Source organism: Eupeodes corollae, chromosome 1 (genome assembly GCF_945859685.1).
Source record: "Eupeodes corollae chromosome 1, idEupCoro1.1, whole genome shotgun sequence".
NCBI lineage: Eukaryota > Metazoa > Arthropoda > Insecta > Diptera > Syrphidae > Eupeodes > Eupeodes corollae.
Window position 1 is genome coordinate 60,098,256 of NC_079147.1, and position 14,493 is coordinate 60,112,748.

The 14,493-nt window shown below is 34.3% G+C and overlaps 1 protein-coding gene across 2 annotated transcripts in view; it reads left to right on the top strand.

The window, feature by feature from the left end:
* Positions 1-570: 570 nt before the first annotated feature.
* The window catches only part of LOC129939628 (disks large-associated protein 1-like), a 29,476-nt gene continuing 15,553 nt past the window's right edge, over positions 571-14,493 (top strand). The window contains exon 1 of one of the 2 annotated variants that reach the window (XM_056047715.1): positions 571-1,395. In XM_056047715.1, the coding sequence (XP_055903690.1) occupies positions 1,296-1,395 (100 nt within the window). In that variant the 5' untranslated portion in view covers positions 571-1,295. Of the gene's footprint in view, positions 1,396-1,567; positions 1,587-14,493 lie in introns of those variants that run through there. The other variant, XM_056047716.1, reaches the window with a different exon arrangement.

Below are 14,493 nucleotides of genomic sequence, written 5' to 3' on the forward strand. Positions count from 1 at the left end.
AAACCATTTTAAAATAAATTTCATAAATACATTCTACCTGGCAGATGGCACAAACATACCAATAAAATTTCTTTTTGTTTTAATGATGGCATCAACACAAAAAATACTGATGAAATTGACTCAAAAAAATAATATTTTAGTTAGATTCACATAGCTTGTTGTTATTAAGGGACTAGTTAAAGATCTGATTGAAATCAATGAGTGTTTTCTTTTGATTATAAATGCAAATTATCTATTGATCGATCGAAAATAACTCAAAGAATTTGTTTAAATTTTTTCAAAACACTAGAAATCTATCCTATGAAATTGATAGCGAGTTATGTTTTTGGTGAAACAAGTCTCACAAAAGTCGCGTAAGTTTGTTAGACTGTTTTAGAAGAAAAACTTACTTCTTGGTTGCACGGAACCCATATTTACTACTAACTTACTTAGACTCCACTTAGAACTAAAGTTACAAGTGGGAGCTTTTATATCTTATTGGGTATGTTTGATTTCAAAACAAACAAAATGTCAAAAAAAAAAAAACAAAATATAACAGAGGGAGAAAAACAGCAGCAAAAGAAAAATCTAAAAATATTAAACTGAGTTGAAAATTGAAAGCGAAGCTGAAAAGTAACCAGACGGAGACGAACCAATTCAATTACACTTATTTTGTTTTACTTGCGATACTTGTGATATTTTTATTTTTAAAATATTTCGGTGTCAATTAATTTGTTGTGTTTTCTTTTGATATCTACGACTGCGATCACGCCTAAGCGCCCTTAAAATTTCTAATTATAATTATAGAACTTTACCATCTCCTGCTTCTTGGCTTGTGATTTGTTTCTTTTTGTGTTGGATTTGAATTGGAACTGCTTCGGGTTCGGGTAGGATACCAGTTTCCCTTCTGTTGCATTATTTGTCTGGTTGGTAATTAGATTTAAAAAAAAAACTCCAAGCTGCAGCTGGTATTCTCTAGTGAGGCGATAAAATAATCACGAAAAAGGGAGACTATTTTTGGTTTTTATCTCAAAATTAATTTTCTCAAAGTTTTAATGTGAAAAAAAATAAGGAATTTTCAATTTCAAAAAAAGGAAATCATAATTCAAATATCCCGTAAACTCGTAAAAAAAAAACATTAAAATTGGTGACAAAGCGGCAGTGGATATATTTTAATAGTACATACCTACCGTTATATAGAACAAAAAAAAAAATATTTTTGAGTGCATCAACTTGATTGTCCATATTTGCTTTACTTAGTAAATACAATACTTTGCCGCATTGCTTCAAGCTTCGAATCGAACTAACGGCCAAATATGCAACATACTGCATTGCGAAAAAATCTAACGGAGTCGCCATATACAGTCCAAATAATGGAAGCAAGAGACGAACCTGGAATGCATTCGCTAATAAATGGTATGATTGACATCTTCATTGAACAACCTATATTTCTACCTACCTATATTTCTAATTGGATTTAATATTAATTAAGTTAAAGAATAACTTCCTCTTTCTGCTGGTTTCTTTTTCAATTGTTATCTCGAATAGTGGAAATAGGATGCTGTTTGATAACAATTGATTGACTGATGGTGATCAAAAATAATTATGTAAATATTTTAAGCAACATTTTTATGAGAAGTAGGTACCTATAGTTCTTGACGTTGCACTGATATTCTAACGAGTAAAAGTTGTTTAAATTAAATAAAGTAATTGTCAATTGTGTAAGAGTTCAATTTGTGACTTGATCATTATAAACTAATCTTCAATTCCAACGGGAATATTTCTAATTCTCATCAAAAACTGTTATATCGGGTCTTTTCTTTAGAGCTTGAGAATTTTAAATAATAATTCAAGGCAGATGCTTTCCTAATTGAATTTTTTATTATTATAATCTGATGGTTAGTGCTTCTACTATACTGGGTTTCATCCTTTCCTGTGCCATCTAAAGTTTTTTTTTATTGGTTCTGCCTCTTGTTAGGATTTGACGAATCCTCCAAGAGTAATTCCTGTCCGTTCAAATTGGGCTTAAAACTGTAGGTCTCTCCATCCCTGTCAACATTACTCGCAGGAATGGTTAAGAGTTCTAAGTCACTAGGCCCTAGTTCTCAATGGACTGTTGCGCACCTAATTTATTTATTTTATTTTAATCTCGCTTACATCTCGTTTTTAAAATAAGGACCGGTGAGCCCCGCCAATGTGTGAGCCTCCATCTACGGATATGTTCTTTATTAACAAAGCGACTTTATTAGAAATTAGTTTTTTTACTAAAAACCGTAAAATGGATGAAGTGATCTATATACAGATATGGTCATTAAAATAGCACCAAATAGAGTTTTAAAAATTAAAATTTTTATTGACTTAAAAAGATTTTTTTTTTTCAAGTTTGGTCTTCATTTTTTTATTTTTTTTCTCTTTCAAACTATAATTACTCATTATTTGTAGTAAAATTATAACACTAAATATTTTAAATTCATAATTGTAAAAATTAGAAACATTTCGTGGACATTAAAATAGATACAAAGATTAAAAAAAAATTAAATTCAAAGCTATTCTGGATTCTGCAACCTATACATCAAATAACCGGCGGCATCTGTCAATTGAAATATTGTACAACTCCTGTTGAACCATCCTCCACAGTCAGTTCGGTTTAATTTTTAACTTTCCATAGGAAGTTATCAGAATAGGTCCGATTTGTCAAATTGAAAATTTTGACATTTCTCGACGTTTTCAAGGTCCCTAGAATCGAAATAAAAGATTTTTAGAAAGATGTTTGTGCGTGCGTGTGTACGAACGTTCTCGACGTTTTTTTTTCGGCGTCCATAGCTCAAGAACCAGAAAAAAATTTTGGTTAACCCTAAATATCTTACGAACCAAAAACGCTAGAGACTTGAAAAAAATTATATATAATATATAGTAACTTGATACCCAACAAGTACATTTTTTTGAAAAAAAATCCAATAAACGGTTTTTTATAAATCAAAAAAAAAATTGTCACGTCAAAAATTTCACGAATAAAAAATGATTTATTCTCCAAAACAATTTTGTGCAACGAAATATAAGGTTTTTAACATCCTGTAAAATTTTTAGAAAAATCGAATTGACGGTTTCTTTTTTATAAGAAATAAAAATCTAAAAAAGCATTACTCAAAGTTAATAAAAATTGATTTTCGACTCAAATATCTTTTAAAAACTTTGAGATCTTGGGTTTAAACTACTTTTACCTTTTAAAAAATATGGTAACATTTTGAAGAAAATCTTATTACCTAACAGTTTTTTTTACTTACTTACTTACTTACTTAAGGTGGCGCTACAGTCCGGGGCGGACCTGGGCCTCAACCAACAAGCGTCTCCAGCCAGCTCGGTCCCTAGCTAGCTGTCTCCAGTTTCGCACGCCAAGTTGGTTGAGGTCCTCTCCCACCTGGGTGCGCCACCTGAGTCGCGGTCTTCCTCTACTGCGCCGTCCCTCGGGATTGGATTCGAAGACCTTCCGGGCTGGAGCGTTGATGTCCATCCGCTCTACATGACCTAGCCATCTAAGCCGTTGGACTTTGATTCTGCTAACTAGGTCAGTGTCGCTGTACAGCCCGTACAGCTCGTCGTTATATCTTCTCCTCCATTCTCCATCTATACGTATGGGACCAAAAATCGCTTGAAGAATTTTTCTCTCGAAGCATCCTAAGACGCTCTCATCTTTCTTTGACAGGGTCCAGGCCTCAGCGCCATAAATGAGAACCGGGATGATGAGTGTCTTATAGATGGTGATTTTACATGCTCGAGAGAGGACTTTACTTCTCAATTGCCTTCTAAGTCCAAAGAAGCAGCGATTTGCAAGAGTTATTCTTCGTTTGATTTCAGCGCTGGTGTCGTTGTCTGTGTTTATAGCGGTGCCTAGGTAGACAAAGTCCTTAACTACCTCAAAGTTATAGCTGTCCATGGTGACGTTTTGTCCAAGACGTCGTCGTTCAGTGTCCTTTTTTGATGACAGCATATACTTGGTCTTGCCCTCATTGACCACTAAACCCATCTTCTTCGCTTCCGTCGCAATGCTCAAAAACGCTCCACTGACATCACGCTTTGATCTTCCAATTATGTCAATATCATCTGCGTATCCGAGTAATTGGATGGATCTTTGGAAGATTGTGCCTCTAGTGTTGACGGTTGAGTTTTGCACAATTCTTTCCAGAACGATGTTGAAGAAGTCGCATGACAGTGCATCGCCTTGTCTAAAACCTTTTTTGACATCAAATGCATCGGTAAGATCTTTTCCGACCTTGATAGAGCAGCGTGCATTCTCCATTGTCTTTCTGCACAAACGGATAAGTTTGACAGGGATGCCAAAACTAGACATTGCTCGGTAGAGCTCTTCCCTATAGATGCTGTCATACGCGGCTTTAAAATCGATAAAGAGATGGTGGGTATCGATTTGAAGCTCCTGGGTTTTTTCCAAGATCTGCCGTAGTGTGAATATTTGGTCGATAGTGGACTTTCCTGGTCTGAAGCCACACTGATAAGGACCAATCAGGTTGTTGACGAATGGCTTCAGACGTTCACATAATACGGCAGAGAGGATCTTATACGCAATGTTAAGGAGACTGATGCCTCTGTAGTTGGCGCAGTTTAGAGGGTCTCCTTTTTTATGTATCGGGCACACTATGCTGAGATTCCACTCATCGGGCAAGCTTTCTTCCGACCAAATTTTGCAGATGAGTTGGTGCATGCTCCCTACCAAGTCATCGCCTGCTGCTTTGAATAGTTCGGCGGTGATGCCGTCAGCTCCAGCAGCTTTGTTTGACTTAAGTTTAGATATAGCTATCTCCACTTCGTCAAGGTCGGGTAGGCGGAATTGTTGATCTGCGTCGCCGAGGTTGAGTGGTTCTATCTCCCTTACAGCGGAATTCGGTTCGTCATCGCCGTTATATAATTTGGAGAAGTGATCTTTCCATATTCTCAGCATCGACTGTGGTTCTACTACGATGTTCCCTTGATCGTCTTTACAGGCTTCGGTTCGTGGCTGGTACCCTTGGGAGGTTTTTTTTAACCTTTTGGTAAAATTTACGAACCTCATTCCTGTTGTGACATCCCTCTATCTCCTCGATCGCGCGCTTCTCATGCTCTCTTTTTTTCCGTCTAAGAAGCCGGTGTTCCTCTCTCCTCTTCTGCTCGTAGAGCTCGCGAGCAGCTCTAGTCCTTTTGTGCAGCGCCGTTTTGTATGCCTCTTGTTTCACTGCGTGAGCTTGCAGGTATTCGTCGTCAAACCAGGGGTTTCGCTGTGGTGGCCGTGTAAAACCTAGCACTTCAAAGACGGCATCTCTGATGGCTGCAAGGCAATGTTGCCACTGGTTTTCAATGCTTAATGCAGGAAGCATAGGACTCCTTAGGAGGTTATTAGAGACTCGATCGGAAAAGGACATGGCAGTCTCTTGCGATTGTAGCCGTCTAACGTCGAATCTTCTCACAGTACTTCCTTGTTTTGGCTTGGATCGGGATATCCGTAGCCGTGCTTTGGCTACAACGAGGTAGTGGTCCGAGTCAATGTTGGCCTCTCGGAATGTTCGGATATCCTGGATACTGGAGAAGTGTCGTGCGTCGATCGCAATGTGGTCAATCTGGTTGACGGTTGATTGATCAGGAGATTTCCATGTCCCCTTGTGGATACTAAGATGCGTGAACTGCGTACCAGCTACCAGAACGTCTCGCCCCGCAGCGAAATCGACCAGCCTGAATCCGTTGTCGGAGGTAGTGTCGTGCAGGCTGTATCTCCCGATTATGCCACCAAAGATGTCTTCTCTTCCTAGCTTGGCATTAAAATCTCCTAAGACAATTTTAATGTCATAGCCAGGGCACTGCTCATATGTCTTGTCCAAGAGCTCGAAGAACATATCTTTGGTGTCTTCATCTTTCTCCTCTGTTGGGGCATGCGCGCATATTAGGCTTATGTTGGCGAATTTAGCCTTGATGCGGATTGTCGTGATGCGCTCGCTCACACTGTTGAAACTCAAGACTTTTTGCCTGAGCCTAGTTCCAACAACAAATCCACACCCAAATAGACGCTGTCTTTGTTCTCGGTAGCAGTCTTCGTAGTAGATATCGCAGTCTTTTAGTTTGCGTTTGCCCGGTCCTTCCCATCGCACTTCTTGGATGGCTGTAATATCTGCCTTGCAGCAGTTTAGGGCTTCCGCTAATTGTTCGGCTGCACGTGGTCTGTTAAGGGACCTAACATTCCACGTACATATCCGAAGTTCGTTGTCCTTATTTCGTTTGCGTGGGTTGTCAGCAGTGAATCCGTCCGTATCCGAGGCTTGTTGTTGCTTCGAAACTATGATGTTTTTACGTGGCCAGGAAGTCACCCCGACGGCACAACCCCCAACCTGGAGGGCCAGATCCTTAGTATAACTCCAAGGAAGGGGAGCCGGATGAACCGCTCCTTATAGGCCTGGGCTCCGAATATGTCGAAGAAGCCCTATAAGGTGTTCACTAAGTAGTTCGACCTTGCTGGAACTGTAGACGCCACCGTTGATTCTATCTCGAGAATTCGTCCGCTGCCGCCTGGATAAGGAGAGGTGCCTTAGTGGAAACACCTCTCCCCCCCTCTCTCGTTTGCTGCCCCCAACAACTTTCCACTGGGGTTGGAACCCAATCTCCAGTTGAGGTACTAGGCACCCGATGTTCACCGCGGGGAGGTGAGAGTAGGAGTTGATAGACAGAGGTGGGTTTTGAGAAAAACCTGTGGACGCTTGTGTCCTCTTGAATGCACATGTCTACCATTTGAACATCACAGTTTTTTTTACAAAACATAAAAACTAACAAAAAAAAATCCTGGTAAAAATGTACTTTCGGTTTAAATAGCTTTACAAAAATTTAAAATATTGCCTTTAAACTCTTTTTATTTCACAGAAAATATTGTTTTCGATATTCAGTAGTTTTTTTTTATAAAAATCCAACAGTCTGTTGTTTCATAAAAACATAAAATCTTCAAAAAAAAGCACGTGCATTTTGTAAGAATTGATGTTCTTGATATCTTTCAAATTGATTTCATTCATCCAATTTGTAAAAATTTAAGAAATGCTACTGTAATTGGTTAAAATTTTTTTCAACTAAAAATCTATTTAACAAAACTGGATTTTCAAACTGAACTATGTTTTTATATGAAAAATATTGTTGGTATTTTAAAAATTTGTAAGAATAATTCAATTAACAACTTTTTTAACCCAACACGAAAACCTACAAACTTTTAAGCAAAACCAATAGACAGACGGGATAGGAAGTTATCAGAGTGGGTCGCATCCCAGCATATTTTTGTTAAATGTTTCCCAACCGAACATTTTAAATCTTCCCCCAAATGTTCTGTGGGATTTAAGTCAGGCAATTAGGATGGCCACTCCAATACGCTGATATTTTGGTCCCTAAAATACTTTGATCCATTTTAACCTCAATCAAATGTATTGGTCCAACGCCATACCAAGTAAATAAACTCCAAAGTATGATACTGCCGCCGTTCTTGACCGTTTTCTTGATGTATTTGGGATTCAGTTCTTTCAAATTAAGCCTTCTAACGGTTTGTCTGCAAATTTATCTTTGTGGTGTCCATCCACAAAACATTGTGCCTCCTTATGGCCCACTCCAATCAAAATGATCGTGGGCAAATTTAAACCGCGTTGTTATATTTGTTTTTCTCTTAGAAAGGGCACCATTCTTGCGATGCAAAGCGACTTAATAAGATAGATAGATAAATATTTATTTGTGTAGAATAAAGCATTTATTTTACATGAATTAAAGTGAATACACACAGCTTACGCAGAGATATGATATTTAGTTTATATCTTACAACTGGGGAAAATATATATTTCGGTATGACAAAAGAGATGTAGAATGAAAAAATATTGAAGGAGAACTACGGAGGAAAAACCTATATTTAACATTTGAATCTTAAGCTAGGGATTTCTTTATTTTAGAAATCTGTTGGATAGATAAAATGGGCTTAAAACTAATGGAATTACCATATGATAATGAAATTGCTAGTTATTTAATGCATAGATAACAAGATACAAATAAATAAATCAATAAATTAACAATCAAATGAATAATAACAAGATAAATAAATAAATATTCAAACGAATAAATAAATGAATAAATAAATAAATATATAAATAAACAAAGAAATAAATAAATAAATACATAAATAAATAAATAAATGAATAATTAAATAAACAAATAAAGAAAAAAATAAATAAACAAATAAATAAATAGATAAGTAAATAGATAAATAAATAAGTAAATAAATAGATAAATAAATAAATAAGTAAATAAATAAATAAGTAAATAAATTAATCAATTATTTAACAAATAAATATATAAATAAATAAATAAATGAACAAATACAACAATAATTTAACATTAAAAGTGACATTGATATCACAGACATTTGTTTGAATTTTTAACAGTTTATATTTGCAAGTTCTTAAGGGGGTATTCTGGTCTAGAAATAAAAAAAAATCGATTTTTTTTTCATATTTTCATAGTTTAACTATTTAAGAATATGTCTACGAGAGGATTTTCCCAAATTCAAATTATTTTCGGAGAAATAAGTATTTTGCTGAGCAGCCATCCAAATCGGTTGGGCTGCAACTAATAGAACTAAAGACATAATGGGGTACTTTAAACGCGTTTTTCTCAGATCTGTCTTTTTGAATCTGATACCCACGATTTCTTAGGTTCTGCCGAACCGATTTACTTGAAATTTTAAGAGAGTCTTCTTTAGGGACTTGTCTACGGAACTACGGCCATCCCCAAAATTTTATTTTTCCTATTTTTAAAAATCGAAGAATTTTCAAAAAAATTCTAATTTTTTTTTTGTTTTTTAGGCAGTCGCCATTTTGTAAAAAAAAATGTCTGTAACTTTTCCGTAGTTCCAGACATTGCGACATTATTGTAGATTAATAATCTTTTTTAGTTTTTGATTTCAGATTTCTAGAAGTTAAAATCGTGGGTGTGAACACGGAATTTTGATTATTTTTTTACTTTTTAATTTTTGTTTGTATGCTTCTAATGTAAATAAATAATGTATACAAAAATTGATGGTAAAATTGTTGCTTGCTTTTTTCTACAGCACTTCAAAAATTATCTAAAATTCATGTCTCTAGACCAGAATACCGCCTTAATAAGCAAATTTTCAGAATCTTTACAATTATAGAAGATTTTTGTATTGAGTTTTTCAATTTTGTCAGAAATTTTTAATACACCACTATTTTCGTACAATCTTGAAGTTGAGAAATGCCAAGGCAGGTCTAACATCATTTTCAAAGTTTTGTTTTGAGATATTTGCAGTTTATTAATATGCGACATGGCACACCTTCCCTAGACTGGACATGCATACAAAATAATGGCTTGAAAAATGACTTTGTAGATAGTAATTTTATTATGATTACTTAAACATGAACGTCGACAAATCAATGGATATAACATTCTAGTTGCTAAACTTATTTTATTTAATGTATTATTCACATGGATTCGGTAGGTTAATGTCTTGTTTAAATATACACCAAGATACTTGACAGAATCAACCCACGGAATATCTGAATTATTAATTTTCAAGTTACTTAACGGTAAAGCACAAGCTTTTCTTTTTCTCGTGAAAAAAATATTGAAGTATAGTATCAAGTGCGTATTGAAGAGAACTTTCGATATTATACCCTAATCCATTTGAGCTAAATATAGCAGTGTCATCAGCGAACATAGCTATTATGCAGTTAAGAAGGTCTGCTAAATCGGAAACATAAACAATGTATAAGAGAGGTCCTAAAACTGATCCTTGCGGAACTCCTGAATATATATTTTTGGAACTAGAACAAATATTATTTAAGTTTATTTTAAATGTTCTTCCTTGCAAAAAGCTTTGAACAAACTTAATAATATAATCCGGACAGCCAAAGAGTTTAAGTTTGTAAAGAATTCCTTCATGCTATATACAAATGCTTTTTCTACATCTAAGAGTACAAGACCTGTAGATTGCTTTACAGAAAATTTATCTTCAACATGATTACATATACGTAAAACTTGATAAGAAGTATTATGTCCTTGTCTAAATCCAAACTGGTTGTTTGGTATAATATTCAGGCCTGATATGAAACTGTTGGAAGAGCATTCTGTTGATGCAGTTTCCTGCGAAATATTTGTTGATTTAGGTTGCGCGTTATCATACTCGAGTATACGTTGAAGCAATTGTCGCTTTGTACCATTATAAGGTAAGTTTCGTTTTATTAATTCGTCTTTTAGTTCTTTGATCGATTTTTTATTCATTGTGAGCATATTTTGATTTAAAAATTATGTTCTTCTTTTCAAATACCTGTAAACAGAAGAAAACTGGGTACCTACAACGCAATATATTCAGAGAAATCTACGCATTCAACGTAAGCTAAACTTCATTGGACGCATGCTCAAACAACCTGGAACATTCTGTTGCTTCTTCGCATGTTCCAAATCTATTCCATTGCAAAGCAAACATTTTTTTTTTTAATATCATTTTTTTTTCAAATACGTTTCTAGAACAAAAGTCAACCATTTTCCGTTCTCTTCATTTCCAAAGAAGTTTCAGGAACAAAATGTCCACTCAGACATTTTGTTTCAGTGCAAACAACTTTTTTTTTTTGTTCTCTTTTTTTTTTTTAATTAAATATATCGCTCTTCCTGTATCGCTCAATGGAAAGAGAGGTTTTATAAACTAAAACATCCCAGCTCAAAGGAGTCCAAAGAGGCAACAACAACAACGTGAACGACGTTATAAGCGACATAGCAACAAGTCAAATTTTGAGCCCAAAATACGACCAACAAAATGAGCGACCGAATAATACAACACGTCTGAACATGCATCCAATAAACGAAAATTATTCGCAATATGTCGGAAAGCGACTGAGAATGAATCATATTTTGTAGACCAAAAGATAATTGCATCTTCCTTTTTGTAACTAATTTAAACTTCTTACCAACCGTAAGTCTTCAATTTACGAAACACAGGTTCTGATTATCCCACTTCTGATTTTATAAAGAATTTAAAGTTATTTTATTAAGAATTAATTACAATTTACGAAATCAATTGAAATACTAATAGAAAATGTAAGTTATTAATAGAAAATGTAAGTTCAATGCGCAGAAGGATGTTCTTAGGTCGAGCTGTAGATGAGAAGTGAGTAATGTCCCATTCCAGTTATGAACACTTCCTTATTCAATTGGGGAACGGATGGAATTGGAATTGGCTTGAAGCGGGGATGTTATACTTAGCTTTAATCACTTTTTCCAAGATTTTACTAAGGTTGCTTAAAAGACTCATTGGACGATAGCTAATAGCTTTATTTGGTGGTTTTCCTGGTTTAAGTATAGGGATAATTCTTGCCATCTTCCAAGTTTCTGGGAAGTAATGCAATTTGATACAAGCATTTACTATAAGGCAAATAAAACTGATAGCAATTTTTGGTAGCTCCTTCAAGTAAATATTTTTTATGCTGTCAAAACCTGCAGATTTTTTTATTCGCAAATTGAAACAAAGATGTCTGCAGGTAAGGGCACTACTGTATTTCTCAAAGTACCTATTTACCGAATGAGTAACTACATTTGTTACCGGGCTTACTTGTGCTAACATAGGATTGTTGAAGTTTTGCTGATGTATCAGCAAAAATGTTTGCTTTCTCTTCATGCGTAACAATGAGACAATCATTATTTTCAAGATGAGGTATGGATCTATTCTTGTTTTTTAAGACCTTGGCGATGTTCCAAAAAGGTTTAGAATTTGGCTCAAGGGAACTGAGCTTATTGTTCCAAGAGTTAAGCGACTTAATAAGAAATTAGCTTTTTCACTAAAAACCGTAAAATGGATGAAGTGATCTATATACAGATATGGACATTAAAATAGAAACACCAAACAGAGTTATAAAAATTAAAATTTGTATTGACTCAAGTTTGGTCACTCATTATTTGTATTAACATTTTAAAATTAAATATTTTAAATTCATAATTGTAAAAAATAGAAAACATTTCGTGGACATTAAAATAGATACAAAGATTTAAAAAAAATTAAATGCAGAGCTATTCTGGATTGAAAAATTATTTTAATTAAAGTGTGACATCTGTTGGACATTGAGTCAAACAATCGGCGGCATCTGTCAATAGAAATATTGTACAACTCCTGTAGAACCATCTTCAACAGTTCGGTTTAATTTTGAACTTCCCATATGAAGTTATTGTAAAGGGTCCGATTTGTCAAATTGAAAATTTTGACATTTCTCGACGTTTCAAGGTCCCTAGAGTCGAAATAAAAGATTTTTAGAAAGATGTTTGTGCGTGCTTGTGTACGTACGTTCGCGATGTTTTTTTTCGGCGTTCATAGCTCAAGAACCAGAAGAGATATCGACTTTAAATAAATTTTGTTATACAGATAATAAGACAGAAAGATGCAGAAACGGCTCTCAAAAAAATTGCGCGGGCAGTTTTTTTACCATAGCAGTTAAAAAAAAAATGTTGGTTAACCCTAAATATCTTATGAACTAAAAATGCTGGAGACTTAAATTAAATTTTATATAATATAATGTAACGTGATACCAAACAAGTATATTTAAAAAAAATCCAATCAACGGTTTTTTTATAAATCAAAAATTTTTAGAAAAATCGAATTGACGTTTTTTTTATAAGAAATGAAAATCTAAATAAGCATTGCTCAAAGTTGATAAAAATTGATTTTCGACTTAAATATCTTTTCAATACTTTGAGATATTGGGCTTAAACTACTTTTACCTTTTAAAAAATATGGTAAAATTTTGAAGAAAATCTTATTACCTAACAGTTTTTTTTACAAAACATAAAAACCTAACAAAAAAAAATCCTGGTAAAAATGTACTTTCGGTTTAAATAGCTTTACAAAAATTTAAAATATTGTCTTTAAACTCTTTTTATTTCACAGAAAATATTGTTTTCGATATTCAGTAGTTTTTTTTTATAAAAATCCAACAGTCTGTTTTTTCATAAAAACATAAAATCTACAAAAAATAGTAGGTACGTAAATTTAGTAAAAATTGATGCTTGGTTTCTTGATATCTCTCAAATTAATTTCATTCATCCAATTTGTGAAAATTAAAGAAATGCTACTGTATTTTTCAAACTAAACTATTTCTTTATACGAAAAATATTGTTGGTATTTTAAAAATTTGTAAGAATAATTCAATTGACAACTTTTTTAACCCAACACGAAAACCTATACCTTTTTAAACAAGACAAAGCGACAGACAGGATGGGAAGTTATTAGTGTCGGTCGCATCCCAGCATCTTTCTTTGTTAAATGTTTCCCAACCGCATATTTTACATCTCCCCCAAAATGTTCTGTGGGATTTAAGTCAGGCAATTTTGGTCCCTAAAATACTTTGGATCAGATTTGGATGTGTGCTAAAGATCATTGTCCTGCTGTAGAACACATTTGAGAGGCAGGTTCTCGTCCGCATTAGGCAGCATCGTATCCTTCATGACATTCATTTTCATATTTCGATACATTTTAACCTCAATCAAATGCATTGGTCCAACATCATACCACGAAAATTAACTCCAAATTATGATACTGCCGCCACCATTCTTGACCGTTTTCTGGATGTATTTGGGATTCAGTTCTTTCAAAGTAAGCCTTCTAAAGGTTTGTCTGCCATCACTTCGGAACAAATTTATCTTTGTGTTGTCCATCCACAAAACACTGTGCCTCCTTGTGGCCCACTCCAATCAAAATGATCGTGAGCAAATTTAAACCGCGTTGTTATATTTTGTTTCTCTTAGAAAGGGCACCATTCTTGCGATGCTTCTGACCAAGTTAGCTTTAACAAGTCTACGAATAGTTCTGCAAGTTATTGGAAGCTGCAGTTTGTTTTGTATTTCTTTTGAAGACTTGTAAAGATCTTTTTTTGAGGCGCAAATTATCTTGCAGCCTTGCAGTTGTTTTGCTTGGTTTTCCCCTCTGTTTTTTGGCTCTCAGCGTTCAAATTGCTTTTCCAATTAACTTGAGAGATCTGCTCATTATTCTTATTAAAGATTTTCCCTCACTTCGTAGAACTAAAATGCCAGCTTTCTCTTCTAGGGAACAATGCTTACCGCGACCTATATTTTAATAAGAATTTATTGTAATATTAGCCGCGTTTTATTATCACCGTGATTTGAACCGGATCAGATCATGATAATAAAACAGCATTGGATCATCATATTTTTTAGTATTTAAAGTTTGGTAGCAGTGTCAAATTCGTTCTTTCAAAAGTGACATTTCGAAGCAAAAAAAATATAAACAAATACCCAAAATGGAAGCTGCTGTGGTTGATCAAAGTATTCATTTTAATTTTTATTTCTTTTCTCTATTAAAAACTTTTATAATTTGCAGTTTTTATTTGAAAGCGATGAAAGCGAAGAATCAAACAACTCAATTTTATCCCTATTGAATCTTATCGATGATGATTCAAGTTCCAGTTGTAGCTCCACAACTTCTGAAAATGTGCAAAT